General features: G+C 35.8%; 1 protein-coding gene across 2 annotated transcripts in view; it reads right to left on the bottom strand.

The window, feature by feature from the left end:
• EPRS1 (glutamyl-prolyl-tRNA synthetase 1) overlaps positions 1-22550 on the bottom strand; it is a 41118-nt gene that overhangs the window by 14735 nt on the left and 3833 nt on the right. The window contains exons 3-20 of one of the 2 annotated variants that reach the window (XM_075042617.1): positions 18949-19048; positions 16975-17131; positions 15662-15801; positions 14902-14996; positions 13454-13580; positions 12708-12900; positions 12159-12330; positions 10932-11165; positions 9423-9507; positions 9028-9087; positions 6522-6632; positions 4751-4887; positions 3817-4024; positions 3269-3381; positions 2537-2654; positions 2072-2443; positions 969-1199; positions 15-266 (exon numbers count right to left, since the gene is read on the bottom strand). In XM_075042617.1, coding sequence (XP_074898718.1) covers positions 15-266; positions 969-1199; positions 2072-2443; positions 2537-2654; positions 3269-3381; positions 3817-4024; positions 4751-4887; positions 6522-6632; positions 9028-9087; positions 9423-9507; positions 10932-11165; positions 12159-12330; positions 12708-12900; positions 13454-13580; positions 14902-14996; positions 15662-15801; positions 16975-17131; positions 18949-19048 — 2905 coding nt within the window. The remainder of the gene's footprint in view (positions 1-14; positions 267-968; positions 1200-2071; positions 2444-2536; positions 2655-3268; positions 3382-3816; positions 4025-4750; positions 4888-6521; positions 6633-9027; positions 9088-9422; positions 9508-10931; positions 11166-12158; positions 12331-12707; positions 12901-13453; positions 13581-14901; positions 14997-15661; positions 15802-16974; positions 17132-18948; positions 19049-22550) is intronic. The other variant, XM_075042618.1, reaches the window with a different exon arrangement.

Here is a 22550-nt window from a genome sequence, read left to right as displayed (position 1 = left end):
ATTTACTATTATACCTTGGGAGCTTTCTCTGCTTTGAGTCTGCGTACCACTTCCCCTTGTTCAGCTACATTATCATAAAGTGCTTTGCCGTCCACTAAGCTACAGGGTGCCAAGTTACTGCAGCATACAGAAGAAGATGGAAGTGTAGTAGAAGGTATACAAGGAGGAGCTGAAGGTGGATTTCCAGGCTTGTACTCTTGACCTGTCTTTTGTTTATATTCTGCTTTTAGATTTAAAAGAATTTTCACAGCCTCATCTATTTGCTCCTGAAGCAAGAAAGGAAAAACAGCAGTTGCAGATAAAGACAGAAATAACAGAGATGCAACACAATAGCTAAGATAAGATAACCTTTACTAGAATGGCACTAACATAGGTGGTGTAATAAAACTTTTAGCGCTAACTTATACTAACAAGTTGTCATTATTGAGTTCTGTCATAAACGTTTTAGCCAGAACACCTACAAGTTGCACATCAAAGGTACTGATGTACCAAATCATGTAGCATATGTAAGGGCTGATTTCTGTGCCATGAAAGCTTCCCATTTAGGCGGCTTAGTTCCCTCCAGTTACAGCAGTCCCTGACTTTGTACACTGGACAATGGCAGCAAATACTCTGACTCTGAATAAAGAATGGTTCCCCAGCCATTATCAAATTACTAACAAATTTATTATTGCCATTCTAGCTTTCAAGTTACAGCCCTTTTTTCAAGTTACTGCCTATATTCTGCTTCACTTATCTTGTATCACTAAAAAAAGAACTTGTTAATTTATTTTCCAGGTTCTCCATGCACTGTCACAAAACTCATGAAGTCAGCCATATCATCAGCTTAAGAGAATTTGGAAAAGCATTTCGTAGGATTTGAAAGTACTTGCTTATATTTTGTTCCTCAAGATTCACAAAACCTGTATTTAGGTTTTAGTCTAAACTGAAAATATTGTTCCACTCAGAAGTATTCACTGCTAATACACCTTCGAAGCTTTCTCCGATTTAAGCTTGCGGACCACATCGCCTTGTTCAGCTACTTTGTTGTATAGAGATTTGCTGTCTACTGGACATGGGGATGGAATAGTAGAAACAGGAGAAGACTGAGGAGGGACAAAGACCACAGGTGGGCTTCCGAGTCTGTACTCCTGGCCTGTCTGTTGTTTATATTCTGCCTTTAGGGATAAAAGGACTTCCACAGCAGCACCTATCTCATCCTGAAAGAGAAAGGAAGGGGTAGAAAGAGGGAGGAACAAAGATAAAGAGACATAAGACTCTGAAGTGCACCTTAAATGCTTTCATGAAAAGACCTGCAGTTTATGTACACCTATTCCATTTTCTTAACTATTTAGTAGAGTTGTTCAGAGTTTTCTCTACTAGATTTCTACTTTAACAAAGTAATTCCTGTTAAGGGATATACAACCCTAAGTAAAATTGTGACAATTAGTTTAGATCTTCCCATTTATTTCGATTTTATGGTGCCACCAAGACACTACTATGAACAGTATTTAACCACCAGGCAAAGTGTATTATTTTCCATCTTTTCTTGCTCTGCATTATAAAAAATGGAAAGAACACAGCTACTAGTAGCTATGTTTTCTACGCTCAGTTCCAGACAGGAAGATGTCTCAAAACTATCTGTAGTATTTGGACCTTTACTTTCTTTTTTTCCTTTCTGGTTTTGGGGTTTTGTTTTGTTTCCGAGGTCTAAATAGCAACAAGTCAATCCTATGAAATCACATAATTCAACCATATTTAGTTAAATAAATAAATAAATACTGCAGGACATTTTAACCCCAAGGACTAGATTTGGATACTTAATCGACTCACGCTGTGGGGTGAATCCTGTCCATGTTTCAGAACAGCAGTCTAAGAAATATAGGAATTTACTTGCATCTTTATGAATATTAACACAAACTTTGTCATACATATCTAGCTATTAGAAAACACAAGTCGTGACAGAACAGAGCCCAGTCCAAATGACGATCACTATGAAAACACGGATCCATAAGCACCCATTTACCTCCAAAGACAGAGGACAATGGGCTATGCAAACCCAAACAAAAAAAATATTAGTTTAATTAGCCACCTTAGGTGCTTTCTCAGCTTTCAGTTTTCGGACCACTTCTCCTTGCTCTGCTACTTTATCATACAGAGCTTTACTGTCCAGGGTACCAGAGGTCTCAAGCTTTGAAGACTGTTCAGTTACAGATACTGGAGGATTTCCAGGCTTATACTCCTGGCCTGTCTTCTCTTTGTATTCTGCTTTCAAGGCCAGCAACTGTTTCACAGCCTTATCAATATCTTCCTTTGCTGCCTTCTTAGCTTTCAAGTCACGAACTATATCACCCTGTGCAGACACCCTGTTGTAAATGACCAGGTGACCTTCAGATGCAGTACAGGTTGGAGTAGAGGTATCGCCAACAAGTGGAGCAGATTTTCCTTTTACAGCTGAACTAGCCTTAAAAGAAAGACAAGTATTGGGCATGATAATCTTGTACAGAAACAGATGCACAGTAATACCTTTTATGACACTTTTCTAAAACACGTTTACCTCTCTCTTTGCAGTTTCAGCTTTGGTCTTCTCTTTTGACCCAGATGTTGGCATTTCCTTAGTATGTCCATCAGGGATGTAAATCAAAATGCACGGGGCATCTTTACAGCTGTAAGGACTATAAAAGGTTTTATAGAAAACAAGGAAATAAAAGATACATATGAAATATTTATTGAAACAAATGTTCTACTCTTTCTACAAGATGCTCTTGCATAACTGCAAGTTTATCTTTGTACACAACTGTAGTTACCCAAATTTACGTAACTGGGGATCTGCATTGATTCCTGTTACACACAAATTTTCTTTATGTTTTACTATTATGCTGCAATGCAGTGTAATTTAGATGTTTGGCAGCTTGCTAAAGAACTGTTACAATTAAATAGTATGTGCACACTCTAATTCGACAAACGCCTGTTTTATTCCATAACATTGTTCCTTAATTTATATACTTAGAATCACAAGGAAACCATGACCTCTTTACTAATACTAAGTCCAAGTTAGCTGGGGTGCACCAAAAATGCCATGTACTTGGCTTAGACAGTTTGAAGAGGTAGGAATGTACAAGCTAAAAGCCATACCAGTCCACAGAAATATTCCACAGAAAGGTCATGGTAAAGGGGAAAATATTTGCAGGCAACATTACTCTTGCCAATGCATGTGTAAAAACATTAGAACCTAGCAAGCCAAAGCAAATTCTGTGAAGTCTGCTTAGGCCATTTTTAGGTAGCTTACCTTACTGGTTCATAGGGCTGATCACAAATAAAGAATCCTCTTCTCTGAAGTTGTATGATGTCCCCTTTTTTTAACTCTCTAAGGCAAGGATCACCTAACATCAGTTCTTCTTGCTGTAAGTATTGAAAGAAATCAGTCCAAATCTAACAGAGCACAAGAAACAGTAAGAAATATAGCAGAGCTGTAGGAGGACAGTGGTGATTTTCTGATTTTGAAAGTGTTGAAATGTTAGTTAATTCCAGGGGCAGCAGAACAAGTACTAGCAAGAAGATGCCGTATCATAAGAATGTATCAAGGCAAAAATTCAAAGTGTTGGTCCCAGATGTGTAAAAGCCAGGTAATGCCTGAGAAAAAACATGAATCAAATTTTAATTCTGAAATTATGAGAGGTTAAATGGAAACACGGAAGTTAGGCACACCAGCACATGATTTGCTTGTTGACAAATGAGATCTTTAAATTAAAATAAGAGTAACTAGAAATAGTGATGGCAAAAAACCCCCACCAAACATAAGCTTTGTGGAATAAAGGGGACAAAAAGATAGTTTACCTTGCTATTTCGGTTGATATATTGCTTGAAATCTTCATCTTTACCTAGAACTGGCTTAGTGATCAGATGCTCATAATTAACACAGACAGTTGGGATAAGTGGTGCACGTGGAGTTTCTGCTAACCAAGTGATCTTAGTCGTTTTTTTGAAGTCTTTATTCTCTAAGTTCAACTTGGCATCGACAGACACAATTTTTCCACTTGAATTTCTACAGGAAAACAGAATGGTAAGAGTAAAGCCTAAATGATTAGTTCTTATTTGATGCTACAGACCATCAATAGACTCACTGAAAAACAAGTATTCAGAGTTCATTTTTGAAGTGTGGGAGATGTAGGAAATGAAAGAGTGTATTCACTCCTGTTGAAGTTCTCCTTTAATTTTGATTTCTTAAATATCAAGAGACAGTAAAGAACATGGGAAAAAAATCTCTATGTATTTCTGTTCTCTATCCCAGCTTACCCCATTCTGCCACTGTCTCAACACAACCATTTCAAAGATACTATGATGACATTAATGGTCTCCTTCCCCACCTCAACAGTTCTACAACTGAAACTATGATAGGTTTAGGTTTTTAGTACACAAAAGCAGTATTCGTCACAGGGTGAAAGTTGTTAAAATTCCAGATGTTTTTCTTTTGTCTGAAAAAGCTGTTTCACAGTGGAAATATTACTGTAGAAACATGAATAACACCGGATGAGAGGGACATGCAGTATCATGACTGCCTGGTGATTTCAGACCTGAATCTACAGTAAAATATGCTCTATGCTAAAATGCAGTTTTGCATATTTCAAAGTAGATATCTATATATAGAATCACAGAATGGACATATATGGACAACTATTAATATTTTACTGTTACAAGCTATCTATTAAAAGAAAAATCAACAAAAAGCTGAAAAGCAAAAATTAATTTCATCTACCAGTAAACAGGTTACCTGTTTAATTTGGTGATGATAATATTGCCCCAATTTATGAAAGTAACCACCTCTCCCTCTGTCAGGGTCTCTGCATCTGCGCCCTCAATCAGGACTCTGGAGCCATACCACACAGGTTTCAAGCCAACATCGGCATTCTGTGAATAATGATTGTAATTTCAAAGGAGAGATTGTTATTATATAAGCTGACTAACGTTAATGCAGTGCCAAAACACTGCTTTATTTACAGTAGAAGATAGATGAGGATAGAAGGCAGACAATAACAGTAACGCCAAGCTGTAATATTCTTCTATAACACTCTCAGGTTTCTCCTTCACAAGTGTTGCATGCATTCGTATGACAGTACACTCAAAAAACCCTATCTTCTATCAAATACTAGCTCCAACACAACTGATAGCATATCCCGTTTCCTTTAGGTCCATACATCTTTAAGATATTACAGCTAAAAACTAAGTCAGTTTTTCTCAAGTTTCTGTTTTGCTATGCAAATTCCCTTCAAAAATAACTTCATCACTCTCATTTTTGCTTTTTTATATAGTTAAAATGAAACAAATATGAAGCTTCTCTCAGCTGCATAGATTTTTGAAGATAGAATTGGAAATATGTCGCTTATAACACTAAAAATACTCAGCTTTAAAGCACCTCAACAATGGAGATAAACTTTTTTTTTTTTTAAAGACAGACAGCTGAGAGTTCAGACTTTTTCAACCCATCAGGAGTTTGAAATTTGTTTCTTCTGATGAGTACTTATTTCATTATATACTGGAGGCAGCATTTTTAATATCAATGTTTTAATATGTTGACTGGCATCTGACCACACTTCAAACTTTTTGACTCTTAAAAGAGTCATGATTCTCACTTGCATCTGCTCAAAACCTGTTTCCTTGTTTATCTGCCACGGGGAAGAGGGCAAACTAGATGTCCACCTCTCTGTTACAAGAAATGGCTACAGGAACACTCAGAGCAACAAAATAAAAACAAGTAAGTCAAGCAGAACCTCAACAATAGTCACTTGTTTCTCAGGATAAGTGTGACATCTAGGGGATGCTTTCAGTGAATTTTAAGTAGAACTTGAGATGCCACGCTCAAAGGAAAGCATCTTTCCTAATTGTAGTGCCAAAAGAGAATTGTATCAGTAACATACTCCCCTTCTTAAGGGATATTATTCTGTTTACTGGATACTAAGATTATCAAATCAGCAAGTTCTTAACTTCTGATAATAACTATTTGCTATCCAAACTTAAAAGTCATATTAAAAAATCCAGAGATTGGTAGAATTAACAGGTTAACACATCACTTCCCTACATCTACATAAGTCTAATTTTATAGAAGATTTTAAAAAAATCTCCTGCATTTCTCACTCTTATGGATAAGCAGTATCTACTGTATTATACCCATAAAGCTTGAATAAAATTTTATATTTAAACTTCTCTGTGAAAGCTAGTATGAAACAATAATAAAAACAGTCTGAGCATCACTCCATACTTGTAATATTTTGCCTTTTCTCAAAATTCCCAGAAAGGCCTTTCAATGCACTGTCTATATGCACTCTACATTATTTACAAAAGCAGTTTCCTACATCCTCTTAACAAACACATTCAGTAGTTGCCCAGTTCTTGACAATTCTCTGAAAAAAAAGTACACCTTGGTTTTATCTCATGCTGCCTGAGCAAGTTAAAAGCAGGACTCTCCTTGCTGACTGCTCCAAGCCAAGGTACTTCCAACCTTACTGATCTGCAATACAAGAATATTAAGAGAGTAAAGCAAGAACCTTTGGATGTTTAGCCACTTCTTTCATCTCCTCTTGAGCTTCAGGAATATTTACTGGGACCACTGCATCTTTCAGTAAAGCAGTGTACCGAGGTGCTACTGGGTCTATAACCTACAGAAAACAAATGAGGTGGATCATGAATATATGACATTGACAGAGAAATAAGATGTTGTATAAAACAACAACCACCAAAAAGGAATATTAACTGGTATTCTTTATGTTACTGCATTTTTCTATGTTTGCTTTAATGTTGCTTTAATCCAAAGCTATAAAAGAGAAAAGTGAGAAAAGAGTGGTAATACTTCACAATTTTCCATCTTTACTGAAATACTTTGTGTAAAAACTATGGATTTGGTACTACTGACACCAGAAGTAACTAAAATTATGAGCTAATGCCTCAAAGAGAAGATAGCAAAATGTACTTTGATACAGTTTTACTATACACATAGGCTATTACATCTGGACCACCTTCTTTCTAGGTAGCTGAATTTAGAGCGATAATTTATCAGTGCAGTTCGTTCTTTTTCCAGCAGCACAAGACCTGATCCCATACTCATTTTCCAGGTCAGTACTCCAGCAGAATCAGGGACAGACCTGGCTATAGAAGAAGCATCAATTAAGTCTGCAATTTTAATACAGACGCATTAGATACTATAATAAGGCAACACCATAACATTGACTTCATCAGGATTTCTACAACATGAGTGGCAAGAAAAAGATACCACTAAAATGTCTTCTGTATTTTTATTGTCCATTTTCAAACTCAACTGATGTAGTTTTTCACAGCATTTTTCATACCTGAAATACTGGTTTGTCAAACTGTTCAGAGGCACTTAAAAACACAATTCAAGTAAAAGAGTTGTCTAGGTTCAAAAGGAATATCAGAGATCTACCAGTTTAACTGGAAACTAACACAAAGGAAAACACCTGCTTTATATTAATATAAAGTGACTTTTTCTCTCCTTATTTTATTCCTGCTCAAGTGAAAAACTACATGGCAATTTTAGAAAGAAATATTTAGCATCTAATTACTTGACATTAGCAAATAAGGTGATATTATGATATACTTTTAAGAAGTGACACATTTGTAAGTCCATAGTCCCTGAAGTCAGACTCCTAAATGCTGGACACAGACTTTAAAAAAAGGACTTGTGTCTGTATCTCAAAATACAGGTGTATTATGTGATTTAATATCATAATTTTGATAACTAAATGACTGAATTTTACAACGTTATTTCAAGGCTTTTTATTTTACCCATGAAAACTCACAATCATTCCTCAGATGACAAGTGTTAAAAAGTCAGTAGCATAATTACAGGTTAACCTGTAAAATAAGAGCTCTCACACTGATGAAGTCTTTGAGCTCAGAACTACCTGCATGCAGCCAATTTTTTTTGCTCATATTTCAGATTGCAAACTATCTGCACAGATACATGTAAATAAAATTGGCTAATAAATATGGTACTGTCCAAGGAGTTGAGTCAGAGGTCTATGAAACTCAGTTTAAAAGCCAATTCAAAAAATGAGCCCTGATAGCCCATTGTGGATTTTTCCCCCAAATCCAATTCTTAGTCATAAATATTTTTATGCAGCAACAGAAAGAACCAATTCATAAACCTTTGTGTATGTAGCAAACCAAATGCAAAATACATGAAGAAATACAAGACACATGCCAGACAAGCAAAACCTACTTCAATGAACAGATCTGGGTACCATCTAAGCAAAACCAAGCAGGAATCCCAATGCAAAATAACAGGTGTTTCCACAATCACACAAAATATGCAATCAGCATTATAACAATTCGCCTTATTATAGTGTCCAAGCATCCGCTGCCAAAAAGCGACTAACCATGTCAAGATGCAATATTCCTTAATTGACATTCAGTCAGAAACATCAGCAGTGCTGGCTTTATCTACATAGGCAGTATACCCAGCGCGTTAGTCCTTTTGCCACAGAAAGGAAAAGCGGCCAACATGAACCAAATTGAATAAGATTTGTGCTTATGTTAACAAATAAGCCAAACCAGAAATGGGCAGCCTTTTAAAACTAGGAATAATGCATTTTCAGTGGGTTTGTAGAGCTCCTGTTATATAAGCAAATGTGACTGTGCTATGAAGCTGCAAAATGATAGCTTATGCTATGTATGCTTACAGCACTGTAAGCTATATGCTAAGGTAAAAAGCATTAAGTAATACCTTCTTACAGATAGCTCGCAGCTTGAAAGCAGAAAAATGAAATGCAGTTTTCATATCAGATTTACAGCAAATATCATTATCTTTCCCCGTACTAAGTAAGGCAAGTAAGTACTGGTATAGGAGAATCAATAGGATTAGTGCTAGTTCAGGTTAGAAAGGGGGGGACATTCCATTTTCCTGAAAGTGTGCCAAATGATGCAACATATTGCAACTGCTACTTGTTGTGATAAGCACTCCAATGAATGCTGGATTCTCTACATATCCCAGAAAGAGGATATCAAGAGTGGCATCAAATTCAAGCAAGCACATACCTTTTTGTTAAAGGACCAAATTTTATCCCACTCCATATTCACAACAGATCGAGAGGAGCCCTGGAAAAAAACCACCAAATTAATATAAATATTCTAGCTATTAGACTCATTTCAAACAAAGTCCTTTAAAGACTACAAACACTCTAAGATTTGCATTCATTAAAACAGTTTAGAAAGGCATCTTGAGCTTACAAAATAAACACTTTTTGAAGTAAGAAACCTGCTACCCCATTTTGCCAGGACTTGCTCACAGGTCTTAATATTGTTGAAGCAGTACACATGAAAGCAGCAAACCTTCAAAAGAAGAAACCTCCCAGTGACAAGTACTTTAACTGAAACTTCACAAAAACTTGTCCTTTCTAAGTAGATTCAAAGAATCAGAAGAGAACACCCACCTGAGCAGCAATAAACTGTTTTAGCCCTTCAACTGTCATGCCTCTTCTTAGGACACCACGCACAGTGGGAAATCTTGGGTCATCCCTAGTAGAAAAAGACATTTCATCAGTGTCACACACTAAGTTCTACCTATTAGTTACACTGATCAAAAACTTTACTAGTACTGCCACACACGAAAGGCACAGCTTCAGTGTACTTTGCTTGTGTGAATTAAGAGCTAAATGAGAAGACCTAACTGAAAAGACTGAGCTCTTATCTATACAAAATGCATGGTGCAAATTTTCTTCTGCTTCACCCCAGGGAGGGATGCCATCTCTTGGTGAAGTGGCTCTTTTCCTATAACTATTCAATCTTAAGTCTCTCAAAAACTGGCAAAAGTTATATCCCTAAAACGTTTACTTCCTTTTCAATGGCACCTGAATAATGGAACCTGAAACAACAGGGCTTGATTCTTTCTTGCTCAAGAGAAACCAGAAAGACATGAGTGACAATGACAGTGTTATCTCTCAATGACGTGATAGAATTCTATGATTTTATTCTCTTATGCAAGAAATAAAAAGGCCTAATCTGAAATGTAAAATACGTGTTGGTGGGAACACAAATCAAACCTTGCTGAGGACCTAATAGGGAGGCTTAGGGAGGGAGAGGTCATCATAAGACCAGCTACATATAAAAAAATTTTGGCTCTAGCAAAGTGGCTCCATGCATAAGCTAGGAATCTAGGCTTCCAACACAATCAAAAAATAAAACCAACAAAACCAAGCACACTTGGGACACCTAAGCAAGCCAACCAGGCAGCCTAGGAACTTGTGTAAAATGATGCTCCCATAGGCTGAGCACAGAATCACCTAAAACCACCCAGGAAAAACACTACAGGGAGTTGTCTGACTTAGCATTATCCATGGATTTCTTCAGACTCCTGTACTACAAGGAAAAGACTTTAGGTGGTGTGCTCCCACAGCTAGCCCATTGTGGAAATGAACAAAGGAGCCTCTCTAGACTCCAAACTACTTGCAGAAGTGTAAACCCACAGCTCACCCTTTCTAGGAAAATACCTAGGCTACTAGGCCACTGAGCACTACCTGTAGAAATCCAGTGAACATGAAAAAAAGAACAGAACGGGGTGGGGGGGAGCAGGCAGGAGGGATTTGACTAGATGGATAGGACCAGAAGTTCTTCAATTCAGGCCCTCTTCTGACATTGCTCAGGAATGTATCGGATGACTCAGAGTGGAAAACGTGTAAGTAGCACCCGTAGCAAGAGCTGAGTCCAAAAATAAGCTACCTCATGTTTATTACAGGATATGAATATGTAAGTACACAGTTACTGTAGAGTAGTAAACATACACATTGTACATGCAGAAGCCACTGTAATTAATCTATGTTCTTAAATAGTTTAAATATTCATTCATGCTGCTTTGATGTCTAAGCACTGTCTAAAACAAAGAACGCATGCATCAGTCATGAGTATCTTAAGGAACAATGCTGAACTACAACCATGTAACATACCATCCATCCACAAGCCCTTCGTTGACAAACCATGTAAGCTTTCTCTTAGAGAGCACAGTGTTGTTGAGGTTTAGCCGGCTATACTCCCATATATATGGTTTCCTTATGCCCAGTGCCTCAATGATCCAGTAGAATTGTTCATCTCTGTCATGGTATTCAGTTGTTCTCAATGCATGTGTGACACCTTCAATACTATCAACAATGGGGCAGGCAAAGTCATATGTGGGATAAACCCTGAGAATAAAAACATTCAATTAGCAGGGCAGAAGAACAAAACACCTTCCTCACATGTAAACACTTGAACTAAACATAATTTATATTTATATAATATAAATATTTATAATCTATGATCCTGAATCTTTCAGATCAAAACTAAAATAGCACACAGACAACAAATTGTCCATAAAAAAATCCAGAGGACAATACATTTTTAAAAAAAGAAAGCCTTCAAGAAATTAATTGATCATAGCCTTAATATTCAAGACTAAAATAAAGAAATCCTACACTGCTACTGTTCTTTTCAAATACATAAAATGCTGACTTAAAGGTGTTTTTTTCCCCCTTAAATATCACAAAGAATCATTAGTTGACTGAATAACAAGCAAAGCTTCCATGTTTAAAAACAAACCCCTACCCACAGACATAGCTTTACTATTATACACACATTAAATCAATGTTTCCAAAAAAGGGAGTTGTATAGCTGCAAACAGAGGTTTCAAATAAGCACTGAACCGTAGCCTTGAACAATTGGGTAGGCTTACTTCAGTGCACAACATAGTAATTCTTCATTCTGCACAAAGACAGCAGCTGCTGTGAAAATGGAAGCAGCCACTCAGGTAAATAGATCAAGGATGTTTTGCAGCAATATAAAATTGTAGCAATGTGAAATTGCCATGATTCTGTTTAAGCTCCAAGAGCTAAAGCAAACAGCTTTGTTGTCTGAGATACAGCCATTAAGTCTTAATCCATGTTTTGACATGAAGGTCTTCACTGACATACAATGTATTTATGGATCAAAACTGAAATAATATTCACTGCTGACCACGACGGCCAACTCACAAGTTTTAAAAGTCATTTGCAGAAGTTTCAGAAAGTCAAGAGACTCATTACATATTCTGACTGAAAAATGCTAGCAGGTTCCAAGTATTAGAAGAAGTTTACTACGGAATGGTAAATGCCCTGAAAAAAGCAAAAATCACAGGCCACACAAGGAGGAAGTGGACGTACTTGTAGGTACTTCCAGTACGTGGGTGAGGCTGGTTTTTACAACGATAAAGAGTTGGATCCCTCATACATCCATTGTTACTACTCATATCTATTTTTGCTCGTAGACAACAAGTTTGTCCATATTCTGTTCCCTTTTTCATTTCTTCCCACATTTGTAGATTCTTATTAACACCTAAGAACAATAAAAATAAATCATTTTCTAAGGTATTATGAAGTTGATACAGAAGCATGTTTTATTACTGCAGTAACAAAAAGCAATGTCACCCCCCCTCTTCAGACACTGGAATTCATTTTCACACATTTTACATTTTGAATTTTTTAAAAATGGTAATGAATGGTTATGAATTCATCCATACACAAGTTTACTGCACCTGTCTAAATGTACACTTATTCCAGCCTTGCAGAACAAAGCACTAAACACTTCCAAGTTCCTATAAGGACCTTAGAGATATGCGATTAGTTATCTCATTCATCTTTGTTAATAAAAATCAAGTTTTGATGCCAAATTAAAAAGATAAGAAAGCAAGATGGAAGCTTAAAATATCTTACAGTTATTTCTGTGTTTAGATTCCATTCTTTGCTCACGCTCTGCTTTCATTTGTTCTGCAGGAGTATCATCCACATATGCCTTCCCTTCTTGAATAAGCTTCTCAGCATATTTCATTATTGTTTCAAAGTGATCTGAGGTATATGTAAATTGATCTGGTTTGATGTGCAGCATTGCAACATCTTCAAGAATAACCTGCAAAGTGTGAAATTGTATACTGTAATATTCAGAAAAGCTAGTTTTCTTAAACCTCTACCCTCTTCATGCCAGATGTGGTGTTTTTAATGCTCCATTGTCCAGGAAGGATAAGCCATAAGAATAATATGACATGCGTGAAAGAAAAGAGAGGCAGGCATTTACCATTCATTCACAGCCTATAATTAAATGACATCAGACTTAAACAACCTCAAGAAAGAGGTGGGACAAGAAAATGAGATGAAAGCTGAAAGAAATTACTTGTTACGGACTAAGAAGTATTTATACAATGAAAACAACAGTGTATTGTAAGAGTTGCATATCTATATACTGTAAAATAAACATTGGAGAAAGGGAAGAAATAAGCTACCAGTATAAGGACTTTAAGCTTTTCAACATAAAGATGATGGAATTTCTTCCAAGCATAAGACTTAAGTGTAATACCGATACCGTAAAAATCTAGTACAAAACAAGTGTGCAAGAACAGATCTGCATGTCATTTACCTCTGAATTAGCTATACAGTGAATGGATTTCCCTGCTCTCTTATCATACCTTTTCAAAGTCTTCTTTCTCTTTTTCTGGATTTGTGTCATCAAATCTCATAATAAGTTTTCCTTTAAAGTTAACTTGGTAGTGCTGATTTAGCAAGGCAGCTTTGGCATGACCGATATGCAGATACCTAAAAAGGAAATAAAAAATAAATATATACACCAGTACTACTTCAGCTAGACTTTTTTTTTTTTTTTTTTTTTGGTGAGGGAAGGAAAAAGAATGGAAAGCAATACCTAAGTCTAACAAAAAAAAACAACCCAGGATATTTGTTGAAATACTATACATTTATGAAAGTAGATTATGTTTCTTCTACCATAAATTTAGTAGTTAACTGTTAAAAATACCTAAATCTGTAAATTAGAGTGTCATTATAGATATAAAAATAGGACTGCAATTATCTCCTGTTTTACAGACTAACTTGAACCAACTGTTGATGACAGTCAGTAGTAGCTGCCAGATAATCTGAACCTACCAGTCAGAAGAGTGAAATTTTCTGAAATGGTGGTTGCTGTGTTTTTAACATAAGCTAAAAAGCTACTGTCAATTTAAACTAAATATAAAAAATCTAAAGCCATGAAAAGAAAATCACTTCCAAAAAAAAATTAAAAATACGTGTCCCTAAAGAACAGTATTTTAAGTAAAACACCAGAATTAAGACACTAAAAGCTACTAAAATAACGTGAGAACAGTATATGTTATACAAATACATGAACATAATACAAAACTTAGGATAGTTGAGCAACAGTTTATACTGGACTAATAGAGTAAGAAACACTAGTACAGAAGTCGCATGATGCGAAACAGCCTGTTTAATGAAGAAATGCAATCATGGAAATTTTACAGCTCATCGTGCAATTCTAAAAGTAAACAGAAAATTAAAAGTTGGCTGAAAATTGTATTTATTAAATTGGCTCATCACATCACCACTCAGTGGTCTTTAAGGAGTTTGTGTTTTGGGACTACATACAGACTGGACCCCCAGTCCAAAGGTCTCCATTATACATCTAGTGTCAAGCTTCCTGAAGGGAGGCTACCCCATACATCTTTCCCTTCTCAGATCTAAGCTTCCTTGTGAAGCACTGCAAGTCCTTCCACCCAACTCATAAAGACTGTAGTTATACATCATAGCTCCTGTCAGTGCACACGCCTCCATTATCCATGCAAATGCCGTCCTTCTGCTTCTCCTCATCCCACTGCTGAGCAGCACCATGTCACCTGCTGGCAACTAACCTCCTTATTCCAAGTTGAGGCAACAGTGCAACGAGGTATAGAGGAGAAGTAAACATACAGCTCTAACGTAGATGTGGACAAAGCTTTAAATACTCTTTTGGCTTAAAAGTCTTGTCTAATAAGCTGATTAACATCCTCACCAAAGCACGCTTCTTTTTTTTTTTTTTTTTAAATAAAAAACACAAACAGAACCTTCTCAAAGTATCTATGTTTCTTACCCACTTGCTTCAGGAGGAAACCTTACAATGACCTTTCCCATCTCTGCACCAGGAAGTTCAACAAACTTCCCAACATCTGCTTTCTTTTCTGTTGCCTTAAAAATTAACAGAGACGTAATTACAGATCGCATTAGCTGTATAATCAGATATAAAACTCTAGATAATAGCTTCTGCACCAAGATCTCCATTCAAACAAGACAACAAAAAGCTGCTATATTGGACCCAAAATTCATCTCTTGACAAGTTTCACATTACTCATAACACATCAAAACAAGATTAATTTTTGAGTTTTAAGTTATTCTGTCTTCAAATTTGATCCAGGACTGAAAAGTCCCATGAAGTTGTTCAATTTTTTCCATAAAAGGAAACAGTTGCTAGCCAAGTTTTTATATCCTAGTGTTCTTAACCTGTATGTGATCAACAAGTTCAATCAACGAAAGACTGCAATCTTTGCAGGTCTATCAGAATCTCAAAATCCTCTTTAGAAATAGCAAACAATATGTCTAAAGAGCAGTGCTGATTAAGAGGTGCCATTTTTATATGATTCCATTTAAGCTCTGGACTACACCACTCATGCCTTTCTAAATATGAAAGCTCCAGCTTTATCTTTAAACGAGTTTACAAAAATATAATTTACTGTACAACCGATTCCTTTTAACTTTTAATTCTCTAACTTAAAAAAAAAACCAACAACAACCTGTCTTACAGTGTATTCACACAAATAAAGCTATTCTCTCCAGAGGATCCGAGTAAATCTTACCATTTTAACCTTTGGTGTACCAGAAACCCACTTGGCTCCTACTGACTGAAAAGCACGCTGTACCTCAAGAAAGCCATACCATCGCTTTGCATGGACAGGAGCTTTGTTCTGCTGTAATTGCTCTTGCCATATGTTATTATCTGTTAGAAAACAAATCATTTTTCAAGCTATTAAGTTATAAAAATTAAATGATTACCAACAGCAATTTTTAAAACCAAAAGAAGATTATGATTTTTAAAAAAATCTACTTACACTCTCTTCTGAAAAGACATTTAGTCATGGGGACACAAGTCATTCCAAAGCAAATTAAACAAACTTCCTCCAAACCCCAAACATACTGCATTCTTTCTTGGATTCATCAAAGCAGAAGGTGGAGGGGACTGGGGAACATATATTTTAATTTGCATCACCCACCTCAAAATTAATAACAACTTTTTTTTCAAGACAGAAATATAGGATATCCCTCCAGTGTGTCTACATTTGATGTTTTCTAAGCTTTATCAGAAAAGAAGCACGTATCAATACTACCCTTTATTTTTGAGGTGCTGTATTCCCACAATCTAATTTTCAAGGAATGTGACTTCACTAGAAAGATTCTGATGGGGAAAGGAGAAAAAAAATGAAAGAAGTATACTCCCTTCAGATTTCTCTCAGGAGCAGCAACTTTGAAAAAATATGTAAAGATGTTAGCTTTTAATCTTGAATATGCATTTTACTTTCAAGAGGAATTTGGTTATACTGAATGGTAGATTGACACCTATCAACTTTAGGCATACCTCTCCAAGAATACAAAAACCAAACCCATAAAAACAGGTCATCAAAGCTTATTTTAACCTCTGAAGGGTATTTTACAGAGTAGCATATACCTCTCTTAATAATTCAAACTAAACACCAAAGAAATTTGCTCTACTAAGATAATGTCATGGAAAGGTCTGTGTATTTAATTTTACTCTGTATTACAAAATAGTTTAAATATTTCATGCAAAATTTTGGGCCACAGTAAATTTTCATATTTAGGCAACATGTAATAAAAAGACATTCTTACAGTTAACACAAAAAAAGTTTAAAAAATTGCTATCTATGATTACATCCTATAAATTTCCAAATATAACAACAATTTAAAAAAATTCTAGGGTTTCCTAAGCTATACTATTCCCATCACTAGTGATGCACAGGCCAAAGCAGTATGCACAACAGTATACAGTCTGGCACATAGCTAAGAGTTGCTACTAGCATCCACAAAAACAGGAAATTTGAGGACTCCTGGTATACACTGATTGCAAGCCAATGAAAGCGAGAACATATACTGATACCTTTTAGAACAGCCCAGACACACAGGTCTGCGAGACTCAAAGAGTTTCCGACCAAGTACGTTCTTAGAGACAGACAGTGGTTGAGCTCTTGGACTGCTGAAAGAAACTGGCTGGCAGTAGATAACTTTGTAGCACTAAACTCCAGCCAATGGTCAATCTAGTTTTAAGGGACAAAAGATAGTCAAAGTTACTAAAGGAATGAGAAAGAAGCTTATTAAAAAAGCTGAAGTAATATATAATCCATTTAATAGCTGAACAGAAGATATTAAATGGAACATTAGCATTAAATATATCGGACAACAAATCATAACATATGCTTAAAGAACATTTAAAATATACTGAAATATTCACCCAGAACTATGTTAAATGATTAAATTTAATTTCCTTCAGGAGGTATTCAAACTGCTGAAAATACCGACCTTACTGATGCTATTCCCATTGGTAAAAATAATCAGCAGTTCTTAGGTACTTATTTATCACACACAGTATATAATAATCGTCATTACCCTTCAACTATTTAAATACCATATTTGTAACCTATTTGATCTTCCTGGAACTGCTACTGGATAAGTATACCATTTTCCCCTCAAGTCCCTATCTTCTCTGCCTCATCTCCTTTTAGATTTGAAGAAATCAAATCCCTCTCCCACCTCATTTCCCTCCCCTCTCTCCTGCAAAACAGTCTTCTCCCATAACAGGAAATATATCTTGGTACATAAACAAACAAAAGTATCAGGCCCTTGGTTAATAATGTAGCCCGGTCTATAAATTGAATCCCTCAATCCTGTAAGAGACTAAGTGTCTCTCCTAGTCCTCTGTCCCTGTTTCATGTGCAAGTGTTCTGCAAACTGCATCAGGAATCCTTCCAATATTCGAGCCAACGTGGCAGGCACAGATGTAATTACACCACCACAGAATTTAGTTCAGTCATTTGCAGTTATGCTCCAAAATATTTGCACCACAAATGCAGCTGTCGCTGTACTTCTCAAAGTACAACTATTTCTGAAAGATGCAGAAGTTAAAAGAAGAATTTTATCAGAAATACCAATCTTGAAAGTGTGTTTGCAGAGGTCTGAGGGCTTAACTTCAGAACAAGGCTTTTGGTCAGAAGATTTAAATAGCCACAAGATAACCTACAACTTTTTAAACACCTTACAAGCAATACACTAAGACAACACTTCCCCTGAAACGAGCTATATGAGCTGAAGAGCGATTACTACTAGCTTCATGTAGTTGTAGAAAAGACCTGAATCAAGTCTTTCAGTCTCTGCACAAATTGCAGAGGAAATAAATTTGAATTTATCTGTTAGTTTCAGCTACCAACTTAAAATTCTGAGCTAGGGTCAGAAAGAATTCCCTCTCATTTCATATCATATCCACAGTTCCTAATAATTTTTTGTAACCTGTGTAAGCAAAGACGACCAAAAAAGTTTCCTCTTTGGCACAAAAATTCTGGTGCCCTCCTGGCACCTCTAGGGAAGAATTATGGAATACAGGACTTTGCACGAGGGAACAGTTCGTCTATGTGGCGATGTCTCACCACATTTCACTGAATGAAATTGGGGGGGGTCAGGGTTTTGTCCGTTATATACAGAAAAACTAGTTCAATATTTCCATGTCATACAGTGTTCCTAGGTGTTACACTGAAATGTTACAAGGTAGCAACTGATGGCAACAGAGCTGAGGAAAGTGAAGAGGGAAAACTGCAGATACCACTTTCCAACCTGAATTATACTAGTGAATTATCAGGTTAGGAGTTGCTGTTGCAGGGGTGGGAAAGGGTAAGCTCAAATTTATGACTCTTCTTTATAGGAAGGAGCAAACTTAAGAAAGCAAAACCCTCAGCATCCCACATAGTTGGAACCTCAGTCTAACAATAAAAAACAAAAATGCAAACACAAAAACTTCGATTGCAGGCCAAAAGAGAGGAGAAAAAGGAAAAGGAAAAAAAAGAGAGGCATGATTCCTTCTCACCTCAGTGTGTTCCAACAGATTCGAACCATACAAGCCAGCAGAACCAGCAACTCTAGCCAGATAACGAACTATTGAATTCACATCGGTAAATGAAACATGCCTAAAAAAAGAAAGAGGCAAGATAAAGATATATTAAATTACTACCTCCAGTTCAATTTTAATTGTACACACACAGTTGAAACATGTGTAATGCAAACACAAAATAATTTCTGGGTGCACCAACAGGTACCAGGTCACCATAATAAAAAAAAAAAAAAAAAAATCTAGCAAAAGAATATATCAGTCCTTGCTTTTCTATCACCAGATGGAACAATAAGCTTCTAAACATGAAACAATTTTATTTACATAGACAGAAATTAAGAAAATAAAACTCTGATTATTCTTTCAAAGAATAAAACTCTCTACATCTGACAGAATGCATAAGTATAACCTGAGCTACATATTTTCCAGTACATAAGGAGCTAAGTCAACATTTGTTTTCTTTTCATACAAGAAAGATGATGTTGAAGAGGATTCCTAGAGAATCTACAGAGGAATCAAGGTCTCCACTGTGGTTTTAAGGGCTAGCATTAGAGGAAAAAAAATAATTCATTTGTAACTTACTATATTCAATTCATACTTCATAGACACTATCCCCTATTGAACAAACTTGGCTGCCTGTATTTCTGGTTTTTACCCAGTCTTCTCCAGATAAAAGACTAATTTGAATTTGGTTTTCCCATTCTGCTGTTGAAAATTCTTGATGAAACTAGAGGCAAAAGGCTCTCCAAAGAGCATACTTCTTTCTGTGTTTTAATCTCCCTCTTCTACCTTACATACAGTATTACAAAAAGCTGCATACTGTCAGAAATCTAGCTTCAAATTCACCTAAGATAAATGTGAACATTTTCATTAATATTTACTAAAGTGTTTTGGAAGAAAGATGCATCACAACCATCAATTGTCCAGATAGTACTCATCTCCACAGTCCCACATAGATGTAGATTACAAAATTAAAGCTCCAACTACTTCTAAACAAGCATTGACATCAAGAAAAAGAGTTCCCATAAGTCTTCTGTTCCACTCAATTTAACGGACTGAATGCTACACTTCAATTTGTCCAAACAAGATTTCATTTCTGTTCTGCCATTGTTCTATACTTCCTGTTACACCTACTGTGTCCTTTATAAAATTAAAAGAATTTTTGGCAGCCCTCAAAAAGCCTTGCAAAAATCAATAAAAGTTCTGAAAAAGATACAGAAGGCTTCTTGATATATTAACAATTATAAGTCCCATTTTTAGTACAAATGGATCAGCCAGTCTCACTAGGTTAACTGCATCAAAACCTAAGGAACATAGTTCATTTGTAGTTTTTTTGCTTCTAGCTTTTCAAGCTTCTAGGATCCAGTATACAGAAGATCCATAGAATATAACTAAAACCAAAAGCCACAATGGGGGGCTTAACATACACAAAGTATGTCCTATTATAATTCACACTGCTATCAGATTTTAATGAAGCTTTTTCAAACTGAGAAAAGCAAAACATTTCAAAATCATTTGCATCTACAGAAAGTCTCTGAAATGTGTTTTTATTGATTTCAATAGTTCATACTAAAACAAATACCCTTGATTACTCGAACAAAATTGAATAAATATATGAAATGTGACAATGTTACTCTGAGTAAAATCTTACTGGTGTCTAAAAAGTTGTTTATTTTCTTTGGGAAAAAAAGATCTACTTTCACCCAAACATAGTGCTAACTGGCCTCCTTTGAAAAAGTTACAAAACATTAAGGCTGCTCTTTGCAGCTAGTGCCTGCTAAATCCAGGGGTAAGTAAGGAAGAATAAACAGGGACAATGTAATGTTACAGACAAAAGAGTAAGCATCTCAAAAATGGCATGAAATGACATATAATTAAATACCAGGGCAAATATTCAAGAAGCAGAAGACAAGATGGGAGAAGGAAAAAACCCAAACGCAAGACAAAACGGAGATTCTCCAATTGTAATAAACCATTATTTGAATTAATTTGTAAAAAGCATTGCAGAATGGTTCTGTGCAGCGGTTAGATACATCTTCCTAAGCATAATACTACTCTGAAGTATGCATGTGCTCACAACACAGAACAGAAAAGTTGTACTGCAGTTTGTTATCTGATAAGATGCAGGTATACTAAAACATTCCATAAAGCCATCAGCATCTAGCAGAGTGGTTTGTTTAGGAGCTATTACCACATGAAGGCTTCAAAAATAACCTTTAAAATAAAATTCATCATCTCAAATTAGTGATAAACTTTTCCGCTTACTATCTGACAGCTGAGTTTCAGCTAGTTAGCTGAAAAGTTTGTCACTAGATTTTAACTGCACTTCAAAATATAACCTAGAAAAATAGCAAATATAATGTTCTCTCTTGTTCAAGTCATTAGAACTAATGGTTTCCTGAAAAAAAAAATAATCAAAGTCTGAAATATCCCAAGTGGATTTCAAGTCATGCCAAAATAAGACAGCTTCAGCAGAATTGATGCCATGAAATCCATTTACCAAAGCCATTAGTTGAGATATGAGTTCAGCTGATGCTTCTCAAGTCACAGATACACTTTTAACAGACTTTAAAATAGAGAATCAATTTTAAAAATGATTGTACAAGTGAGCAAGAGAAAATTAATGCAATATTGAGGTTTGGAATAACTTCTTAAACATAATCCAATGCCAGGTATGAGAAGACACTACCACACAAAAAACTCCATCTGATGGAATCATGATTCTAGATACTATCCACACGTGGCCAAAGTGCAGAAGAAGAGCTTTTGCTTTACAATTCTGACAATTTCCATCACAGCCAAAATGAGTGTTTTTGCAATGCAGTGGGAAGAAGGCATGGTAATAGAAAATTATTTAATAAAATTAAACAAAATACTGTTTCAAAGCCAGGTATATAAATTTATATTCTTCCAAGATCATGCCCATGTGTCACAGGAGTGTATATGTGCAATTCATCAATTTTGGTATATACATACACACACACTGCCTAAACTGTGAAAGGAAAATGAAACCAAAATCTGACCAAGACTACTTAAGGGGAAAACTCTCTCATGCAACTAAAAAAATACCCATTTAACTCTTGTTATGTAAGCTGTGTCCTACATGTGCATAACACACACCGAAAATTATTAATGCTGTACCAATTAAGTCCCAATATAACCTGCCACATTTCTCTTGCTTCAATTCAAAATCACAAATTCAATGCCATCCCTAGGCACAGCAAAAGACAACATGTAAAATCAGAGATTACAGTAAGGAAAGAACTCATATCTGAGTTCAATTTTAACATTTTAAACAGAAAGTAATACTTGCAACCAGTAAAACAATCATTATGATTGAAGATTGTGAATCATCCTGTGCTTTGATTTTTTGCAGAAATATGTACATAGTGACAAGCTCTTTCCCCAAGGTTAGAAGACAGTGGAAAAGCTCAGTTGGTGTTAATTTATGAGGATCAAGTCAGGATCTCTGCAACACAACATAAAAATACTATGTTGTTTTTATAACCATTCTACAGACATGTAGGAATACCAATTGATGATGCACTGGTGGCTTTAACAGCATCTGCTACTCAAATAGC

This window comes from Buteo buteo, chromosome 12, assembly GCF_964188355.1.
Source record: "Buteo buteo chromosome 12, bButBut1.hap1.1, whole genome shotgun sequence".
In the NCBI taxonomy this organism is placed as follows: Eukaryota; Metazoa; Chordata; class Aves; order Accipitriformes; family Accipitridae; genus Buteo; species Buteo buteo.
This window is presented reverse-complemented; position numbering and strand designations above follow the sequence as displayed.